This window comes from Rhinolophus hipposideros, assembly GCF_964194185.1.
Source record: "Rhinolophus hipposideros genome assembly, chromosome: 16".
Taxonomy (NCBI): Eukaryota; Metazoa; Chordata; class Mammalia; order Chiroptera; family Rhinolophidae; genus Rhinolophus; species Rhinolophus hipposideros.
Window position 1 is genome coordinate 59,266,825 of NC_138062.1, and position 22,628 is coordinate 59,289,452.

Here is a 22,628-nt window from a genome sequence, read left to right on the forward strand (position 1 = left end):
GGCCTCCGGTTTTGGCTCATGTAAAACGACTGAATTCTTTTTGTCTACTTCTTAGTGAGGGTGGTAATTGTTTTGGCTGTTCGCTCGCGGGTTGTGAAAGAAGGTAGGAAGATTTATTAAAGTAAGACGAGGGTTGGTTGGGCAGCCTGCTGGAAACTACTGCAAGTAATGCCTGGAATCTGCGTTTGGGCTCAAGTTTTATATTTTCTAACCAGGATGTAAATTGCTTCTGCCTCTGGTGGAATTTTCTGTTGTGTTCAGCTGTGTCCATTGGGGTGGCGGAAGGTGCAGTTCAAGTGGTTATTGCAACCTCTGGATGTGTTGTGTAGATTTAAGTTGGAGCCAGGAGTGGATGCCATGCAGATGCAAAGCTTGTCCCAAGTCACCTGACCAGCCCTGGGGTGAAGTAAGTACAAACTTTGAAGCCACTATGCACAGTAAACGTACAGCAAGCAGAGTCATTAAGGCCTGCCGTAAAGGAAGTGGAGAAAGAAAAGCTTTCAAAAAGTCTCAAGGTAAATTACACTTGTGAAATCAAATTATACCAGAGATCCAAATCTCAAAATAGAAGACATATAGTGCCCCCATTACAATCCCCCTGTCTTCACAGTAATGGTCCTGGGTCTTTACCCATTCTTCTCACTTTTGTTTTTCTGAGTAGTCTGAACCATAGATAGAGCTGGTGGAAAGTGTCTCAGGTACTGAAAATATCATATTTTCAATTAGAAATGTGGGGAAAATGCATGCAGTTCCACACTTTCATGGGAGGAGGGTTGAGTTTAGGATTAAAACATTGATAAAACCATAGTGACTCAGATGCAGGGCTCAGTGTGTGACCCTGTGATCCTGTCCCACTTCCTGCTAATAACTGGTCCTCTCAGGTTTATGCAAATTTCACTAAATGGGACTTGGGAAACTGACTTACGTTCAATTCTGATTAGTTGATTTACAGTTCCTTACCTGAAGTTAGTACTGAACGGACAACCGTTTTCTGAAAGAGCTAAGCAGTTTCCTATTCTTTTAAACCAAAAAAGTGCCCTAGAATGGCTTCCCCCACTTTATCCTTTGTGGACGGAAAAGGGGCCACATGTTAAACCTGACAAGCTCAACAGACTGAAAATAACTACATAAGATGGTATGAACATAACAATTCCTAACCAAGGTGGGCCATGGCAGGAAGTCACATCTTTAGTCTGTAGCTTCCTTGACAAAGGTCAGTCTATATCTTAAGTGAGCCTGTCTGTTGTCTTTTTGCATCTAGGATAACATTCCCTTGGAATGTCAGTAATCCCTTTTTCTGGACCAGAGCTGGAAGCTATAGAATTCCTTATCATTATTCTAGTCTCCTGATTACCGTCTCTGTGTGCTGTAAAATTGAATTATTAACTATCCTGTACCCAACTGTGTACGTGTCTGTCCAAACTACTTTTGTCCAATCCTAGAGATTTCCTAGCTTTTGCTTTCTCCCACCCCCTTAATCTACCACCAGTGGATTTCATGTTAACTCTCGTCCTTTGATTCTACATATAAAATAGGCTGCAATCAGCCATTTTGTGGAGCATTTTCTCAATCTGTTTAGATTTTGCTTCTTAGTAATTGTCAGTTTGGCTCAAATGAACTCTTGTAAGCTTTCTCATAGGCTGGATGTTTTTTCCTCAACACCTTGAACACAGTTGGAATTAGTGATTCTGCGAATCTCAATCTCATTTACATATGTGACGGGGGTCCTTGTGTCATCTAAGTGACAGCCTGTGCTTGAAGCAGGTGCAACACCTGGGAGGGGACAAGCTGCGTGCAAAGCTGGGCCTGTGGGAGGTGAATGCAGATGCAGTGGGGCCTTGCAGGTCACCTCCACCTATAGGCGCCCCCAAAATTACCCAGAAGGAGTTGGTTGATACTGAGAGACGCCACAGAGCTTGGAATGGGGGGACCCCCCCCCCCCGTACGTGGGCTGGGAGGTTTGTCCTGTCTGAGGTGTACAGTGTTTTCCTTGGGGCTGTTTCTAACCCGATGCTTGATTTTTGCATTCAGATTTAATAATAATAAAAATAATAATAATATGAACACGTGTGGCCTCACCGCCAAGGTGAACAGTGAGGCCCTGGGCGGTTGTTAGCACCTCCGTCTTCCAGGTGCTTCTGCCAGGTCTTGTTTCCCTCCCGTGGTCATGGTGACCACTGTCCTGCTCTTATTATTATTATTATTTTTCACTTTTTAAAGGGAACAGGAGTTTATTGGGGAACAGTATGTGTATCCGGGACTTTTTATTGAGGAGCAGTGTGTTTTTCCCAGGACCCATGAGCTTCATCCCAGTCAAGTTGTTGTCCTTTCAGTCTTAGCTGTGGAGGGCGCAGCTCAGCTCCAGGTCCAGTTGCCATAGCTAGTTGCAGGGGGCGCAGCCCATCATCCCTTGCGGGAGTCGAGCCGGCAACCTTGTGGTTGAGAGAACGCTCTCTAACCAACAACTGAGCCATCCGGCTGTCCCTGCTCTGTTATTCTTCATACCTTTGTCACTTCTCATTCATCGCCCAGCAGTGTGTGGTTTGATTTTGCCTCTTACATTTCCAGTGACTATTACCATCAGTACATCAGTAATGTCACACAGAGGCTTCTCTGTGATTCTCACTGTGTCACATGTGCTGGTGTCTCAGGCTCGTCCCCCTGCTTAGTCACTTATTACAGTGCTGTGTTTCCTGGGTGCTGTCAAGTGTGTTTCTCATTAGTCAGCAAGGCTACTACAGGGATTCTGGGGTTTGTCTCCAAGTGCAAATTGCATCTCAAGTTTTTGCAGGGTGGGCTGGGTGGTTCAGGTAGTTGGAGCGCCCAGCTCCTAACACCGAGGTCACCGATTCAATTCCCACATGGGCCAATGAGCTGCGCCCTCTACAGCTAAGATTGTGAACAACAGCTCTCCCTGGAGCTGGGCTGCCATAGCATCCGGAGGTTGGAGTGAGCTGCGGTGGGCTGCTATGCGTGGCCTACGACTAGGGACCCACTATTTCAGCGGGGGAGGACCCCCTCCCCCAACAAGGCTCATAACACCAGCATGGGCCAGGGAGCTGTGTCCTACACAACTAGACTGAGAAACCACAGATTGAACCAGAGTGGGGAGGGGAGAGGCGGGAGAAGGAGCGAATAAATAGGCAAATTGTGAGTTTGTAGATTATGGACAAATTTAAATTTACTAGGAAATGATGGTAAAGGGTGTGAATTGACTCCCCCCAACACCTTTTCTTCCTAGGTTTCATTCTTTCAAGTAAGTGCCCGCATCTAAATTACAAACTTTGTTTTTGTCTTTCTGATGTGTGACCCAGATCTCCTCTTGCTAACATGGTTTTTACTTATCACGACTGAGGCAGACCTTGTGATGTTTCATCTTCTGGGAAATAGTTTTCAGTCGTTTGGTCGCCTTTGATTCACCTGCATGTTCACTGATTTCTGTGCTCGGGCAGGAGTCCCTATTCATATGCAGACACCGTGCACGTTTTCTCTGCAGTGCGGTTATCTTTTCACTCTCTTTACTCTGTGCTGGTGCATGGACTCTTAATACTTTATCCGTCCTTGTCCTTTGTAGCTTATTCTTTTTTTCCTTATATAAGAAATCTCTGTAGTCGGAAGTCATAGAACACTTGACTCCAGCTGGTTCTGAAAGTTCTACATTTAAATCTGCATCAGGTTGGTTATTTTCCATGAAGTCGATGACAGGGACATTCACTGTCCCCTGTCGCTAACCGTTCCTCATCCCCCATGTGTTACAATGTTCCTTGTCCCCACCCCGGGGCAGTGCCTGCTCTGGCAGAGATTCAAGCCCCACAGAGGGTCCCATGTCACAGACTCCCATTCTTATCCGTGGGTCCCTCCTCCTGCTGTGCTGAGCTGTCCCAGTCACTCTTGTGACTTAGTGTCTTGATGAGACGTGGGGAAGTCCTTCCACCTGGTTCTGTAGAGAACGTGGCTATTCTTAGACATTTGCTTTCTGTTTATTTTTAAGTAGCATTTTTTCATAAATTGAAAATCAAATAACCCCGTGGTGGTTTTGAACATAATGTTATTCTATTAAAATTGTGCATTAATTGGGAGAGTTAATATCATGGTGGCGTTGAGCTTGCAGTCAGAGAACATGCGCCGTCTTTCTGTTTCTGTGTACTTGATGTCTTTCAATAAGGTTTTATGATTTTTTCATTGTGATCATTCTGTATCCTTCATTAGACATTGCATTGGAGAAACCTTGAATTCTCCTCCTGTGTTTTTCTCCTTTACTTTCATGAAGAAATTTTAGTTCTGACAGCTTTAGTTCTCAGATAATGGAGCGTTTCCTCACAGCAAGCAGTGCTGTGACACCAGCCAGGGGTCCTAGTATTTGTGTCAATGCTGACACTAGATAGTAGTAGAGGTCATCAGTGGGGTTAATTAATTATTAGGTTGGTGCAAATGAAATTGCGGTTTTTGCATTGTTGAAATTTGCCATTTGATATTGGAATACATTCTTAAATAAATGTGGTTATGTTATACATCATTTTAATGTACAGTTCTCGCTTTATGTTTTTTTGCTAATGACTTATTACTTGTTGTTTATTTTATATTTATTTTAGACTATGGAAATGATGTTAGACAAAAAGCAAATTCAAGCAATTTTCTTTTTTTTAATTAAAGTTTACTGGGGTGACAGTTGTTAATAAAGTTACATAGATTTCAGGTGTACAATTCTGTATTACATCATCTATAAATCTCATTGTGTGTTCACCACCCAGAGTCAGTTCTCCTTCCATCACCATATATTTGATCCCCCTTACCCTTATCTACCATCCCCTCCCGCCTTGTCCCCTGGTAACCACTGAACTATTGTCTGTGTCTATGAGTTTTTGTTTCTCATTTGTTTGTCTTGTTCTTTTGTTGTTTTCGGTTTATATCCCACATATCAGTGAAATCATATGATTCTCTGCTTTTTCTGTCTGACTTATTTCGTTTAGCATTATACTCTCAAGATCCATCCATGTTGTCACAAATGGTCCTATTTTATTTTTTCTTACCGCCGAATAGTATTCCATTGTGTATATATACCACAACTTCTTTATCCATTCATCTATCGAAGGACATTTTGGTTGTTTCCAAGTCTTGGCCACCATAAATAAAGCTGCAAGGAACATTAGTGCACATTGTCTTTATGGATAAATGTTATCAGATTTTTGGGATAGATACCCAGGAGAGGGATTGCTGTGTCATATGGTAATTCTATTCGTAATTTTTTGAGGAACCTCCACACTGCCTTCCATAACGACTGCACCAGTCTGCATTCCCCCCAACAGTGTATGAGGGTTCCTTTTTCTCCACAGCCTCTCCAACACTTGTTGCTATTTGTCTTGTTGATGATAGCCATTCTGATTGGGTTGAGGTGATATCTCATTGTGGTTTTTACTTCATTTCTCTGATGATTAGTGATGTTGAGCATTTTTCATATGTCTTTTTACCATTTACATGTCCTCTTTGGACAAATGTCTCTGCAGGTCCTCTGCCCATTTTTCAACTGGTTTGTTTTTTTGTTGTTGAGTTGTTTGAGTTCCCTGTGTATTTTGGATATTAGCCCCTCATCGGAGGCACTATTTGCAAAAATCTTCTCCCATTCAGTTGGTTGCCTCTTTATTTTATCGATGGTTTCTTTTGCTGTGCAGAAGCTTTTAAGTTAGATATAGTCCCATTCATTTATTTTAGCTTTTACTTTCCTTGCCTTTGGAGTCAAATTCATAAAATGCTCTTTGAACCCAAGGTCCATAAGTTTAGTACCTGTGTTTTCTTCTATGCAGTTTATTGTGTCAGGTCTTATGCTTAAGTCTTTCATCCATTTTGAATGAATTTTGGTACATGGTGACAGATAGCAGTCAGGTTTTATTCTTTTGCACGTGGCTTTCCAATTCTGCCAGCACCATTTATTGAAGAGGCTGTCTTTTCTCCATTGTATGTTTTTTGCTTCTTTGTCAAAAATTATCTGTCCATATTTACGTGGTTTTATTTCTGAGTTCTCAATTCTATTCCATTGGCCTACGTGTCTGTTTTTCTGCCAATACCATGCTGTTTTGATTATTGTAGCCCTGTAGTACAAGCTAAAGTCAGGGAGTGTGATACCTCCAGCGTCGTTCTTTTTTCTTAAGATTGCTTTGGCTGTTCGGGGTCTTTTGTGGTTCCAAACAAATCTGATGTTTTTTGTTCTATTTCTTTAAAAAATGCAATTTTTTTTGATGGGGATCGCATTAAATCTGTATATTGCTTTGGGTAATATGGTCATTTTAACTATGTTGATTCTTCCAATCCATGAGCACGGAATGTTTTTCTATTTCTTAGTGTCTTCTTCAATTTCTTTTAAAACTGTCTTGTAGTTTTCAGCATATAGGTCCTTCATATCCTTGGTTAAGTTTATTCCTAGGTATCTTACTCTTTTTGGTGCAATTGCAAAAGGAACTGTTTCTTGTATTTCTTTTTCTGAGATTTCATTGTTAATGTATAGGAGTGCAATGGACTTTTGTACGTTGCTTTTATAGCCGGCAAGTTTACTGTATTCGTTGATTGTTTCTAATAGCTTATTGGTGGAGTCTTTATGGTTTTCTATATATAGCATCATGTCATCTGCAAAGAGTGATAATTTAACTTCTTAATTCCCAATTTGGATGCCTTTTATTTCTTTCTCTTGCCTGATGGCTCTGGCAAGGACTTCCAACACTATGTTGAAAAGCGGAGGTGATAGGGGACAGCCCTGTCGTGTTCCTGAATGTAGAACAAAGGGCTTCAGTTTTTCATCATTAATTATGAGATTAGCTGAGGGTTTGTCATATATGGCCTTTATTACGTTAAAGTATTTTCCTTGTATACCTATTAAGTGTTTTAATCATAAATGGATGTTGTGTCTTGTCAAATGCTTTTTCTGCATCAATTGATATAATCATATGATTTTTGTCCTTTATTTTGTTTATATGATATATCACACTGATGGATTTGCGTATGTTGAACCATCCTTGTGCCCCTGGGATAAACCCACTTGGTTGTGGTGAATAATCTTTTAAATGCGTTGTTGCATTCTATTTGCTAGAATTTTGTTTAGGATTTTTGCATCTGTATTCATCAGAGATATTGGTCTGTAGTTTTCTTTTTTGTGTTGTCCTTACTAGGTTTTGGTATCAGGGTAAAGTTGGCCTCATAAAATGAGTTAGGGAGTACTGACTCTTCTTCAATTTTTTTGGAAGAGTTTGAGCAGGATTGGTATTAGATCCTGTTTGAAGGTTTGGTAGAATTCATTAGTGAAGACATCTGGTCCAGGACTTTTGCTTTTGGGAAGTTTTTGGATGACTGATTCAATTTCGTTACTGGTGATTGGTCTGTTTAGATTTTCCAGTCCTTCATGGTTCAGCCTAGGAAGGCTACATGTTTCTAAGAACTTGTCCATTTCTTCTAGGTTATTGAATTTGGTGGCATATAATCCTTCCTAGTATTCTTGGATGATCTTTTGTTTTTTTGTGGCATCGGTTATAACTTCCCCTTTTTCATTTCTGATTTTGTTAATTAGTGTCTTCTCTCTTTTTATATTAGTGAGCTTAGCCAAGCATTTGTCAATTTTGTTAATCTTTTCAAAGAACCAGCTCTTTGTCACGTTAATTTTTTTCTGTTGTCTTTTTATTCTCTATTTCATTTAGTTCTGCTCTGATTTTTATTATTTCCTTTCTTCTGTTGACGTTGGGTTTCATTTGTTCTTTCTGTAGTTCTTTAAGGTGTAACGTGAGGTTATTTATTTGGGATTTTTCTTGTTTCTTGAGATAGACCTGTAATGATATAAATTTCCCTCCTAAAACTGCTTTCGTTGAATCCCAAAAATTTTGGTAGGATGTATTTTCATTCTCATTTGTTTCTATATATTTTTTGATCTTTCCTCTAGTTTCTTCTTTGACCTGGTCGTTCTTTAAAAGTATGTTGTTTAATCTCCATTTATTTGTAGTTTTTCCTGCTTTCTTTTTGCAGTTGATCAAATCTGCTACTCTGCCTGTTTATTGGTGAGTTCAGTCCATTTACATTTAGGGTGATTATTGATATGTGAGGATTTCCTATCATTGAATCTTTAGTTTTCTGGTAAGATTGTGTCTCCATGGTTTCTTTGACTTTTTGTTGTTGTCTGTGATTTCTGTGTGGTGGTATTCTATGATGTATCCCTCTGTTTATTTTATTACAGTATATATTTCAGTGCTGGATTTTTTTGAGTGGTTGCCATTAAGTTTATGTAAAAGAAAGTTTGATATTTAGAGTGTTTCATTTTCTTCAGCATGCTTATTTTCTCCATTCCCATGTTCTGGTACAGGCCTTTACTCTCCCCCTTTTTATGTTTTGGTTGCCATAGATTGTCCCTGTTGATGGTGGTCAAATAGCCTCTTTTACTATTTCTTGTAGTGTAGGTCATGTGTTAGAAAATTCCCTCAGCTTCTGTATGTCTGGAAAGGTCTTTATTCCTCCTTCATATCTAAAGGATATTTTTGCGGGGTATATTATTCTTGGCTCATAATTTCTCTCTTCCTATAGTTTGAATATTTGGTTCCACTCCCTCCTGGCTTGTAGAGTTTCTGCTGAAAAATCTGATGATAATCTAATGGGCTTTCCTTTGTAGATTACTGTCTTCTTTTCTCTGGCTGCCTTGAGGATTCTTTTTAAGCAATTTTCTTATTCGAGTTCAAAATAGGTTGTAAAGCAGTGGAGACAACTTGCAACATCAACAATGCATTTGGCCCAGGAACTGCACATACAGTGCAGTGCTGGTTCAAGAAGTTCTGCAAAGATGATGAGAGCCTTGAAGATGAGGAGCGTAGTGGCCAGCCATGGGAAGTTGACAATGACCAATTGAGAGCAATCATCAAAGCTGATTGTCTTACAACTACACGAGAAGTTGCTGAAGAACTCAGTGTGGAGCATTCTACAGTCTTGGCATTGAAGGAAATTGGAAAGGTGAAAAAGCTTGATTGGTGGGTGCCTCGAGAGCTGACTGAAAATCAAGAAAATTGGCATTTTAAAGTGTCATCTTCTCTTATTCTACTTAGCAACATGAACCATTTCTCGATCGGATTGTGACTTGTGATGAACAGTAGATTTTATACCACAACTAGTGATGACCAGCTCAGTTGGACCAATAAGAAGCTCCAAAGCACTTCCTAAAGCCAAACTTGCACCAAGAAAAGGTCATGGTCACTGTTTGGTGGTTTGCTGCTAATCTGATGCACTATAGCTTTCTGAATCCGAGCAAAACCATTACATCTGAGAAGTATGCTCAGCAAATCGATGAGATGCACTGAAAACTGCAACACCTGCAGCCGGCATTGGTCAACAGCAAGGGCCTAATTCTTCTCTATAATAACACCCGACCGCATGTCGCATAACCAACACTTCAAAAGTTGAATGAATTGGGCTGCGAAGTTTTGCCTCATCCGCTATATTCACCTGACCTCTTGTCAACTGACTACCACTTCCTCAAGAATCTCGACATCTTTTGGCAGGGAAAACGCTTCCACAACCAGCAGGATGCAGAAAATGCTTTCCAAGAGTACGTGGAATCCTGAAGGATGGATTTTTATGCTACAGGAATAAACATAGTTATTTGTTGTTGGCAAAAATGTGTTGATTGTAATGGTTCTTATTTTGATTAATAAAGATGTGTTTGAGCCTAGTTATAATGATTTAAAATTTACTGTCCGAATATTAATATATATTAATATTAATAATAGCAATAGTAATAGCAATAGTAATATTAACCCATTTCCCACCCTGTGCCTTCCCTGGGGAATGTGATTAGGTCCAAACAGGCCACCCTTCTAATATTGTTTGGATTCTTCTGGTGACAGCCCTGCAGGAGCCACCCAGAGTCCCCTCATTAGAACAAAAAAATTACAGGGGTTTTAAGACCTTATGCCAAAATCCAAGGGCGGACACGTATAGTATTATATCAGAGATGTACAGTAAAACGAAATTTGTAATAACTATGAGGTTCTCATCAGAAATTGTTTTGGGGGCCGGCCCGGTGGCTCAGGTGGTTAGAGCTCCATGCTTCTAACTCCAAAGGCTGCTGGTTCTATTCCCATATGGACCAGTGGGCTCTCAACCACAAGGTTGCCAGTTTTATTCCTCGAGTCCTGCAAGGGATGGTGGGCTGTGCCCCCTGCAACTAGCAACAGTACTGGACCTGGAGCTGAGCTGTGCCCTCTACAACTAAGACTAAAAGGACAACAACTTGAAGCTGAATGGCGCCCTCCAAAACTAAGATTGAAAGGACAACAACTTGACTTGGAAAAAAGTCCTGGAAGTACACACTGTTTCCCAATAAAGTCCTGTTCCTCTTACCCAATAAAACCTTTTAAAAAATTGTTTTAATAGTAATGTTTAAAAATTTCTCAATTGTTGTGGGTAGTGATTGGAAATGAATTGTGATTTCTTTTTATATCGCCATAGCATTCTGGAAACTCCATGAAGATTTTAATCTGTGTTTCTTGTTCTTTATGGATCTTCCATAATATTTCCTTGAGGTATAAATATGGGCAACTTGTTTTTCTGCCACAATTCTTAGGCGTTTGTCTCCAGTGACTCTGGGTGGGGCTACGAGGAGAGAGGATTTGTCCTCTGTGATTTACCTACTGTGGGATTTTCATCAGTGAACATGTCTTTCTCACGTGTCCTTTCTCAGACTCTGCAGGGTCCCACCCATTCCTCACCTGCTAAAGGATGTTGTGGGGACGCCCATGGACTAGGACTCATTTGTTTTTTATTTATTCAGGTGTTGTGATGTTTTCCCTTTAAGGTGGTATTGTGATAAATTTAACTGGTTTTATTGTGTTTAACTGCATAATACAGTGTATGTAGAAAATGCAGAAGCTAATGCACGACCACCTACACAACCTGAAGTGACCGTCCTTTAAGGACAGCCAGGCCAGGACTGGACCAGGCCTCACACCAGACACCCCACTTGAAGTGACTCCCCGGACAGGCTTCCCCTGGTGGATCACGTGTGTGCTCCCCAAAATCAATGGATTTGTTCCTGCATGTTTTCTTTTGAGTGCATGTGGCATGACATCGGATGTCCGATTGTGTGTCAGTTTTCTGTGGTTCACAGCTCTGTACCTTCCCACGGAATGGTGGCTTATTCACTTGTGTTGTTCCCTAGTTATTGATTCTATTGTTACTGTCCACATGGGTGGCTTCAAGTTTCACTAATACAAATGCTTTTAAGCACAATATTGCGTATCTCGTGCATTTGGGTGTCCTAGGCTCATCTCAACATTTCTCACACTGGACCCCGTCCTCCCCCAAAGCCATGTTGCATGTGTGCCCTTGTGTTCTGTGGTTGTCCTTTGTGCCTGCATCCACCCCTGATCCTCAGAAAATGGGTTTGGACGAGACGACGATGCCACAGGAACCAAGAGGATAAGAAAACAGTCCTCAATCTGTGGAGATCAAGGCAGCTGTGAGTTCTTGCAGGAGGCCCAGGGAGAGTGGGAGGGACTCTGTTGTGCCTGGTGATGGGGTGTGAGCTTTGACCTTCCCGACCCCGGGATCACATGACGTGTGTCACCTGTGGGCTTGTTACCAGTTTGCCTGAAGTGGCCCAAGTAGGATAGTGGGAGGGGATCTGAGACTGTTCCCAGTCAGAGCACAGATCACATCACAGATGGAGCCAGTCTCTTCATGAGAACTCACTGTGATGTTGGCCTGAGGCCTGGCATAGGTATCCTCTCCCGTCACTTAATATGAATTTGTCTGGGTGTGGATTTTGAAAGCCACGTGTCCTCAGGACGTATCTTAGGACCAGCAGGTGTTGGAACCTGCTCTCCCAGGGTTTCGGAGAGAAGCAGGAAATATGTCAGGAGTCCGGCCTCTGCTCTAATGTTTCAGCACCTATTACCAGGTGTAATGTGTAAGCTGCGTCACGGCTGAGGTTTGTGCAGCCCTGTCATTGTCCCCTCCAGTGGTGGGAGAGATTGGATATAAATAAAGAGGAGAAGTTGGAGCTCAGGGTTACTGATGAATAAATGGTTATGCGATGAGGGGACCCTACTGTTACACTAACACCTGGAGAGAGCCTCAGAGCAAGCGTAACGTTTTAGCTCAGTTACACCAGATGCCGGAAAGGGTGCAGTTGTGTGTTGCTGGAACTACAGCTGCTTCTGGAACTTGACAAGATCAGGAGACACCTGCAAATCTGAGTGTTGTCACCCTGGGAGACATTTCCATGTGATGTGACGACAGACTGGATAGTTATTCATGACTGATTGAGATTCTAGAAATGTCAGTATCTTTCCACTGTGTGATTGTTTTCCTGTAAGGACTTTGTGTTCGAATACCTGTTGGGGCCTGTGATATTGTGGTATAAGAAATATATATATTTCATCATTCAGATAACACAATGTATTTCCTGTGTTTGGGCTTGATCCACAGTTCTGGCTCACAGCTCCCCAAACCCTTGGAATCTCCTAGTGTTGACTGTACTGAAGGATCCTTTGTTATGGTAATGAGGTGACTTTTCCAAAGCCCCTGAGGATGGGGCTGGTGGTCAGCAGAGTCAACCTGTGTTTAGAGGGTTGGACCTTTCAGTCCCACCCTCTGAGCTTCAGGGAGGAGAGAGAGGGGAGAGATTGAGTTCAGTTACCGATGAGCAATGATGTAAACAATTGTGACAACGTCATGGAACCTCCATAAAAATCCAAAGCACAATGCAGGGACAGTGGATGGGAAGGGGCTTGGAGCTTCCATACCCTCGGCGGTGCCCGTCTCCCCACTTCTGCACGAGTTCTCCGACCCTGGAAGCTGTCCAGACTCCTCCTTATCCCTTGTCTCCGCATCTTTTCCATGTCCTGTTTCTGAGTTATAACCTCTTATACTAAACGGGTGACCTAGTGAGTAATGCGTTTCCCTCAGTTCTGTGAGCCTGTCCAGCAAACTAACCAAATGCAAGGAGAGTGTGTCCTGAGAACTTCTGCTTTAGCGGTCAGACGTACAGGTGACAACCTGTCCTTGAGACGGGCCTCTGAAGTGGGGGTGGGATGTGTGTGCTGTCTGCTAGTACTGAACCCTCAACGTGTGGTGTCTAATGCTGTCGTAGATTGTGAGAATAGAGTTGAATTCTTGACACTGAGCTCTGTTCTGACAATTGCCTGGTAGAGGTGTGCTTTCCACCCCCACAGTCAAAATTGAGTGTCAGTACAGTTTATATCTAATCTAAAAAGGGTCTTCTCTCAAGTTTGTAAAATCTCAACATGCTTAATCTCTGAAATATGTAATTTTGTTTGTTTTTTTTACACTGTCTCTACTTGTACAAGATCTATTTTTTTTTTAATAAACTAGCTATTTAAGAGGGGTATATCTACTGAGTTTATTTTTCTACTGAGTTTATTTTTCTATTTTTCAGCAGCTTTAATTGAGGTGTAATTTAAATATCCCAAAATTTACTTATTTGAAGTATAAAACTTAGTGTATTTGCAGCATTGTGCCCCCATCCTCATGTTCTCATGTTAAAACATTTTCATCCTCCCACAGAATCTTATATGCACTGGCACTCACTCCTCGCCCAGTGTGCCTTTCCTTGGGTTCTAGGTTTTCTGTCGATCGACTTTGTACAGATTGGCTTTTTCTGGGCATTTCATGTAAATAATAGTACACTACTTGTGGTTGTTGTGAAGCCTGGTAATGTCCTTAAGGTTCATTAATTTCATGTCACGATCGTCATTTCATTCCTGTTATTGCCATATATATATTATTTCATGAATATCCCATGTTTTACTTACCCAAAGGCATTGGACTTTTGAGTTATTTCTGCTTTTTGTCTGATGAATCACGCTGCTGTGTGCGTCTCTGCATTAGTTTTTGTGTCGGTGTTAGCTTGCTGCCCCTGGGTACGTGGACACATATGAGTGGAATTGCTGTGTTACGTGGTCACCATGCTCACCATTTTGAGGATCCGCCAGGCTGTCTTCCAAAGTGGCTTCCCCACATTACTTCCCGTCGTGTATGTGTCTGTGTTCTGCCGTCCTCACGTCCTTGCCAGCACTTGTGTGTCTGTCTGCACAGCCATCCTAGTGGTGTGAACAGAAATCTGCTTTTGTTTGATTTGCATTTTCTTGATGATTCATGTCTAGCGTCTTTCACGTGTTTATTAACCGTTTGTATTTTTGAGAAACGTACACTCACATTCTGTGCCCATTATTCAATTACATTATGTGCCTTTATATTGTAGTCTTTTAGTTTTATTGTCCTTATAAGCTTCCCAAATGTATTTAGAATAAAAGTTTGTAGCCATTATGTGCTTATTAAACTGCTGTTGGCAACCACTGTTGAAGTAGCATTGTGTCTGTAGCCGTGTTGACTTTTTTTCTGTAGATTTTAAGAACACATTTTTGTTTAAAAAAGCTCTTTGTTTTTCTGGGCGGGTTGCCACCCCATATTGCTCTAGATAGTGATTAGCTATGTTTTCTCTTTGTTATCGTCACATTCGTCTCTATTACCAGTAGATCTTTCAGCAATTTTACTTTGTGGAGCCATTTTCTGAAATTCTGGGCCCTCAGTTTTGTAACAGAGTCCCTACTGGCTTCACAGATTTTTCAGGAATCAGCTATTTTTTTTTACCAACAGGTGTGCCAGGCCCAGGCCCTGGCCTGTGTCTGTACCCACACTGTCCCTCTCATCTTGGGATTGGTTGTGTCTCTATCTTTTGTGCGTGTGGGGACTCGACTAGGTTCCTTGACCCTGATGACTTCCAAGGCAAGAGGTGTCAGGTCAGCAGCCCTGGAAATCTCAGTGTTCATGATATCCTGACCTTCTGGTTCCCAGTCTTGGATTTGATATGGAAATAGCTTCTGAGTCAGCCAAGAACCCATTCCGTGTTACATGAATCATGAATTCATTTTTCAGTCTTTACGTTACCCCAGAATCTGCTGCACCTGAGGAAACATCATTTTCTAATGATGTGAGGAGAAGTAGATGTCAGTTAACAAACTTTGCAGGTTCTAAACACTGACCATCACTGAGTATCCCAAATGTGGTTTGCTTGCTCGTTGTAATTTTCCATGAGAACATGAGCTCAGATGTCCTAGGAATTGAGTCCGGGTCCCTGACTGGCGGCCTCCCCCATCCTCCTCACACATTGGTGAAGAGCAGCAGCCTTGTTGAAATAGAACCTATGGGATGTTTCAGGACATGGTGGTCTTTGCGGATGTGGCTGTGAACTTCACCCGGGAAGAGTGGGCTTTGCTGGATGGTGCTCAGAGGAAGCTCTACAGAGAAGTGATGCTGGAGACCTGCCGGCACCTGGTCTCAGTGGGTGAGGATGTCTATCTCTTTCATTAGCTTTCAGAGAACAAATCTTTTCTACAATTATAATTGTTCTTTCTTCTGAAGACTGTGTAATGAGAATATTTGAACAAGGGCATACACACTATGAGCATTCATGAGACAACCTAGAGTCAGATTTCCCATGAAAGCATGGTTTCATGTATCAAACTGACTGTTTATTAATCTCCATCAAACGTCTGAGGCTTCAGACTTTTACATCTCCAGTTCTTGTGGAGCTGTGAGAGCAGCTTGGTTTCCACCCCTGAGAAAGTTACACTGTGGTTAATACACAGTTCAAGTGGACATTTTCCTGCAATTAATCACACATGTGACCAACATGAATGATTCTTAGAGACCTAAGTAATGACTCATCTCATGGGATGTTTGTTCCCCTCCTTCCTCCATGAGGACCTTTACTTCAGGAGCAGGGAAGCACCACACACACTATCCACTCAGCCAGTGGCAATTGGGAGTGTGAGAAAGGCTCCATGTAGGATCTGTGTATCTGAGAACTGCAGGAGAGTGACAACCCTCAGGGAACAACAAGTTCTAGATAAGGGAATGACATTTGTCCATGCACATCAGAAGCATGACTCAGTCTGTTTGAGGAGGGTGACGTTTGTCATGTCTCTGGCTGTCTTGTTGGACCTGTCATCCATCCTACAACACTTGGAAAGACTTTCTGTGAGTCCTCTTCTACAGGGAGCACTTCGGCTCATGGGTTGTGCCCATTTCCTTCCTACTTTGTCTTCTGTGATAATATTTATCTGAACATCAGTCTCCCTCTGTTTTCAAGTATTTACTAAAAAAACAGGTTACAATTTTGTCTCATTTTATCTGTTTCTGCCACAGTCTCCAATTGCTGAGGTCATCAGTTTTCTTATTGCCCTGCATGTTGCTTCATTCGTACATTTGTTTATATTCTATATCAATATACGAGAGTACACAGAATATCTCTTTTCTTATGTCCACCATTTCATATCCATGAAAATAAGTTATCCTCCCAATTGTTGCAGATTATTATGGTCAAGTTGAAACCAGTAAGTCACGTTCTCAGAGGAATATTTTGGACGACAACTTATCCAGTGAAGGGAAGACAGTGAGATTTATAATTGATTCTCAGTCATTTATTGGAGAAAACCAGTCGATGAATAATAATGGAGATCGGCACCTAACCCAGGAGACTCCTTTTCGGTGAGTGACCCTCATTCAGGAACAAAGGGCATATTTGCATAGTGGTAATGAATGGAAAAATTATAAAAAGCATATAAATTTTCCCAAACAATGGAGTAGCCAGAGATTTTTCATAAGAGAATGTTTTCATAAACGTGATGTAGACATTGAGTCTCTTTAAATGATTCAGTGGAAACGATGACGAAACCCCAGTTGTAAGAAACACTGAACGTTGTGTTCCCATTTCCACCCTTGGCCACAAATTTAAGCGTTTTTCACAGTGTAACAATGCAGACGTTGCCAAAAACAAACCCATTCATTGAAAATGCAAATATTATTCAATGTAATGACTTATGTCATCAATCAATTAATAAAGAAGTCACTTATAATCATTAATCCCTAATTGTATGTTTAATGTTTTAAACAGAAGTCCTGTGCCGGAGAGTCTCTGTGAAGCTAATGAAGGTGATCAATGTGGATTCACCCTGAACGAGGTTACATCTCTTTCTGTGCATGAGAGATGCCTAACTAGAGTTAAACCCTTTTCCACTAAGTGTGGAAATGACCTGGAATGTTCTTTCCTTCAGAATCAGGAAAGATGTCAAAGTGGATACACACTTCATCCGTGTGAAAAACATGGGCAAACCGGCGGGTGTGTGTCATGCCTAAGCTCTCATGTGGGAACAGACCTTGTGGAAAAACCCTGTTTAATTCAGGGTAGTGAGAGAGTGTGCAAGAAATATGTGAAGAACCTCAGTGATAAGAAATCTTTTTTCCAGTGTAGCAAATGTGGAAAAGCTTTCAGTTGTTCCTCCTCCCTTCGAGCACATGTGAAGATGCACGTTGGAGACAAACCCTATGAATGTGACCACTGTGGCAAAGCCTTTAGGTTTCCTTCAGTCCTGCGCGAACATGTTAGAATCCACACCGGAGAGAAGCCGTATGTGTGTAAAGAGTGTGGAAAAGGATTCAAGATTTTTAGAGTATTGCAAGACCATATGAAAACGCACAGTGGGGAGAACCCCTACAAATGTAAGGAGTGTGGGAAAGTCTTCAGCCTTTCATATTGTCTTCGAAGGCATTTGATAACACACAGTGGGGTGAAATCCTATAAATGTAAGGCGTGTGGAAAGGCCTTCAGTTTTCAGTCCACCCTTCGAAGACATGAAATAACACACTCTGGGGAGAAACCATATGAATGTGAGCAGTGCGGGAAAACCTTCAGTAAGCTATGCAGCCTTCAGTCACATTTGTGGACATACACTGGCGAGAAGCCCTATGAATGTAAGGTGTGTGGGAAAGCATTCAGTTTTTTATGTTCTCTTAGAAGCCATGTGAGAATTCACAGTGGGGAGAAACTCTATGAATGTAAGGAGTGTGGAAAGACCTTCAGTTATCAATATACCCTTCAAAGACATGAAATAACACACACTGGGGAGAAACCCTATGAATGTGAGCAGTGCGGGAAAGCCTTCAGTCAGCAATGGATTCTTAAATCACATTTGAGAACACACACTGGGGAGAAACCCTATGAATGTGAGCAGTGTGGGAAAGCCTTTAGTCAGCGCTGTGGCCTTAAGTCGCATTTGCGGACACACACCGGCGAGAAGCCTTATGAATGTAAGGAATGTGGGAAAGCATTCAGTTTTTCATGTTCTCTTAAAAGCCACGTGAGATTTCACAGTGGTGAGAAACCCTATGATTGTAAGGAGTGTGGAAAGGCATTTGGTTACTTATCCATACTTCAAAACCATGCAAGAACACACACTGGGGAGAAACCCTATGAATGTGAGCAGTGCGGGAAAGCCTTCAGTCAGAGATGCAGCCTTAAAACACATTCGAGAATACACACTGGGGAGAAACCCTATGAATGTCAGCAATGTGACAAAGCCTTCTGTGCGCTATCATCCCTTTATAGACATGTGGGAAAGCACAGTAGGGAGACCGCTATGAACGTCAGCAATGTCGTCACAGTGTCAGCTTTCACTACTCCCTTAAAGAACATGTGAGAACACACAGTGTGGAGAGAATGTGGGAATGTCGGCAGTGTGGGAAAGCTTTAAATTGTCAGTCTTCCCTCAAACTACATGTGAGAATGCATAATTGGGAGAAACCTTATAAATATAGGAAACGGGAAATTCTTCAGTCATTTCTCCCTTCAAAAACATACAGGAACACACCACAGGGAGAGGCTTATGAATGTCATCAAGGAGGAAAAGCTTTAGGTATTCCACAACTTGCACTCGCAGGAGGACACATAACAGCAAATGTCGGAACACAAGAATTGGGAAATTTCAGTCTCCCTTAAAACATTGTCAACTTTTGGAGATAACTGAGAGATACCCATAAATATAAAGAATTTGGGAAGTTTTTTGCTTACGTGGTACCTGATAGCTAAGAGCAGGATGGACATTATACACGTTACAAATTTGGTTTGGTTTGTGTAATGTCTCATTTTTGTGTAATGTGTCAGTAGTGATCACAGTATACTAATTTCTAGTTCATGTTCTGATATGAACACTTGAGGTCATAAATATCCTTCTATGTTCCCTTCATCTCTGCTACACATTTTAGTATCTCAGATTTGAAGTAATTGTACAGTTATATAAAACTTGTCCCGGGCCAGCCCGGTGGCTCAGGCGGTTAGAGCTCCATGCTCCAAACTCCGAAGACTGCCGGTTCGATTCCCACATGGGCCAGTGGGCTCTCAACCACAAGGTTGCTGGTTGGACTCTTTGACTCCTGCAAGGGATGGTGGGCAGTGCCCCCTGCAACAAAGATTGAACATGGCACCATGAGCTGAGCTGCCGCTGAGCTGCTGCTGAGCTCCCAGGTGGCTCAGTTGGTTGGAGCACGTCCTCAACCACAAGGTTGCTGGTTCGACTCCCTCAAGGGATGGTGGGCTGTGCCCCCTGCAACTAGCAACAGCAACTGGACCTGGAGCTGAGCTGTACCCTCCACAACTAAGACTGAAAGGACAACAACTTGAAGCTGAACTGCACCCTCCACACTAAGATTGAAATGACAATACTTTGACTTGGAAAAAAGGCCTGGAAGGATACACTGTTCCCCAATAAAGTTCTGTTCCCCTTACCCAATAAAATCTTAAAAAAAAAAAAAAAAAGAAAAAAGGAAAAAAACTTGTCTTGTTTCCTTTACAGTGTGTTTTCAAATCATGGGTAATAAGTCGGAGTTTTTTTTTTAATGTGAAACGTGATATAATTTATATGAAAAGTTGTGTGACTGTTTCTTTTTATTATGTTCTTCATTGGTGATCATGGTAGAGACCTGAATTTTTGAAATACTTCTTTTGATCCAGTGTCTTCCATAGTGGAATTTTCTAACTAGATATATACCTTTCCCTTCTGTCTTTTCTATTGAAAGATGTAAATTCTATATTCATTTGTTTTTAGTGTATATCATACTGTGTTCCTCACTGGCTGGAAAGGGGATGTGATGTATTGAGTTACAATTAGAGATTTTGTGGCGTGATGATGAAAGCTTGTATCCAAGTTTTTCCAGTAAATTGTGCTGTCAGCATTGGTGAGGTTGGAATTTTTATCCCAGAGTCCTTGTGATTATGCTTCTTCTGAGGTTTTGAGAATAGGAAGATGCATGAGGTTGCAAGGTGAAGTGAAGAAGCCATGAGTCTCAATTCTTAACTGTCGGGAGACAGAGATGCGTGGAAACCCAGTCGACCTGAGTCACAGAACATTCTTCTGACTGCTTGCTCTGTCTGTCTGGAACATTTGAAACCAAATACATATTTGATGTTAGTTCCCTGTGAGGCAGCAGATTCCTCAGACTTTTCCATGAGTTCTTCCATCATGGAGTCTCTTTCAGGATCACTACATTTTCTTGTAGGACATTGGTGTCCATCATGTCACTTCGGTATGGTATTGCTCTGAGGGACCTTCTGTCATGCTGTCATCCCCCATGTCCAACACTTCTAAGTACGTGATTTCTTTAGGAAGCATCTTGTTCCTTTATAGGTAGGTCTTTTCTCGGCCTCCACCCGGACACATTTAATGCTGCAGCAAAATGCAGGAAACTACCTATGCAGGTTGCACTGTGGAGAGGCTGCACTGACCCTGTGTCACTTGGTGTGGATTTGTCCATGAGTAAAATAAACTTTTATGAATATATTTGTCAGTTTCTGTAAATTTTCTTTTATAGGTGACTGCTTTCAAGGCATGAACCCAGTATTTTAAATTACATTTAATTTTGATGTGATTACTTAGTGTTTTATTCTCTTTTTTATGTGGTTAGAACCATGTATTTTAGTCAATATCATTCTCTACTTTGTTTTTATAGGAATATGTTTATGTTCTCACCACAGTTGTATAATTGAAAGATTATTGTGTTTTACATTTCATTAATGAGAGGATATGTTAAAATATCCTTTTCTGGAGGAATAATTTATTCATGAATTCGTGTCATTATTTTCTATACATTCTGAGGTTATAGTAATAATATCAAGCACATTTTGACATTTTTCATTCTGGTGTGTTCTGTAATTTTTATTCAGTTCCCATCCTTTTTTCATGACAGTGTTTGAGAGTAGAGGTGATACTGATTCTTTTGACAATTCTCTCAGCAGGAGGAGGATGTTTGAAGGGAAAGCACGTACCCTAGAAAATTCTGAGTACTTGACTTGGGCAATCTTGCTTTTCTGTCTCCAGACTGCATAGTTCTGCCTATCGTAAAAATAAGGAGCGCTCTCTTGTAAAGGGAATTTTGAAAGTGACTTCTTAGTACTTTCTTTTAAAGATGAGAGACATGCCTTTCACATCCTCTTTAGCTACTAAGGTTGGAAACTAATAAACTTTCATTTTGTTTTGCCATATGCCATTGACTGTCACATTTCACAAGTTAGGAGACATGTTCTTCATTTAGCCGGTGTTTAGTATTCTTGGGATAGAAATTGTATATGTAAGTTTGAGTGGAAACGATTTAATCTGTTTCTCTTGGTGTCTCTAGACTCAACCTAACTCCCGTTTCCTTTTTCCTCGTTGGTGAGCAGGAGAATATGTTCCAGATTCAGGAAACTACAGATTTCTCAGCATATCATGTTAAAGACTTTCCAATGTAGAAGGAAGTTGCCCTAGAAATTTTACCTCTTGCTTCACTCTTGTTTGGAATTTGCTCTCTCAATACAATTACTCAACTCTAAAGGAGCCATTGACCTTGTGCTTTGGACGTTTCCATCATTGCAATCATACTGTGCCTGCAGGTCTCTTGTTACCTTCTACATATCAAACATCCACCTCCTTATAACACAGGTTACACTGGATGTGTGCATTGTGCACCTGAGGTTGACGGTTCAGGCAAATCCTTAGACTGTTTCTCTCCCCAAGTAATTTGCCTGATTTTATGGGTTGTTTTCTGGTCAATAATGGAGGTCAATTGGGGCCTAGAGGTTGTGTTAAAGAAGAGGAAATCGGTGGACCAACTGGATGCTTTACTGGTGAGTCACTGGTGTTTTTATGAAGACATTTACATTTTGTCTCATATAGTGTAAGGAAGTCTAGATGCTGTGTTTTAGGTCCATTTAAATTATTTTTATCTTCAGGCTGCCGTAATTCATGGATTATACCCTATATTTTGGCCAATTTATACCCTGTATTTCAGCCAATTATATATAAATATCCCATGTAGGTATATATTGATTAGTACATATATTTATTTTGTTTTTTAATTTTTATTGAGGGGTATTGAGGAACTATTTTTCCAGGACCCATCAGCTCCAAGTCAAGTCATTGTCAATCTAGTGGAGGGTGCAGCTCAGCTCCAAGCCTAGTCGCCATTTTCATTCTAGTTCCGGGGAGAGGAGGGAGTAGCCCACCATCCCGTATGGGAATTGAACCAGCTAATTTGTTGAGAGATCACGCTCTAACCAACTGAGTCAGCCAGCCGCCCACTGGCAGCTCAGCCGCAGCTCGTTGTCTTCAATGTAGTTGTGGAGGGCACAACTTACTGGCCCATGTGGGAATTGAACTGGCAACCCTCTTAAGACCTCGTGCTGTAACCAGCTGAGCCATCAGTTGCCCAGCATATACATTTCTGATCACTAATAATTAAATGCATTAAAGTCTTCACTAGCTGTCTTCTAATTATCT

General features: G+C 41.4%; 1 protein-coding gene across 5 annotated transcripts in view; it reads left to right on the forward strand.

Annotated features, from left to right (window-relative positions):
* LOC308508978 (uncharacterized protein) overlaps positions 1 to 19,616 on the forward strand; it is a 29,884-nt gene extending 10,268 nt beyond the window's left edge. For 4 of the 5 annotated variants that reach the window (XM_081076496.1, XM_081076495.1, XM_081076497.1 and 1 more), the window contains 3 exons: positions 15,199 to 15,325; positions 16,353 to 16,530; positions 16,937 to 19,616. In XM_081076496.1, the coding sequence (XP_080932622.1) occupies positions 15,199 to 15,325; positions 16,353 to 16,530; positions 16,937 to 18,518 (1,887 nt within the window). In that variant the 3' untranslated portion in view covers positions 18,519 to 19,616. Of the gene's footprint in view, positions 1 to 15,037; positions 15,326 to 16,352; positions 16,531 to 16,936 lie in introns of those variants that run through there. The other variant, XM_081076498.1, reaches the window with a different exon arrangement.
* Positions 19,617 to 22,628: the final 3,012 nt, after the last annotated feature.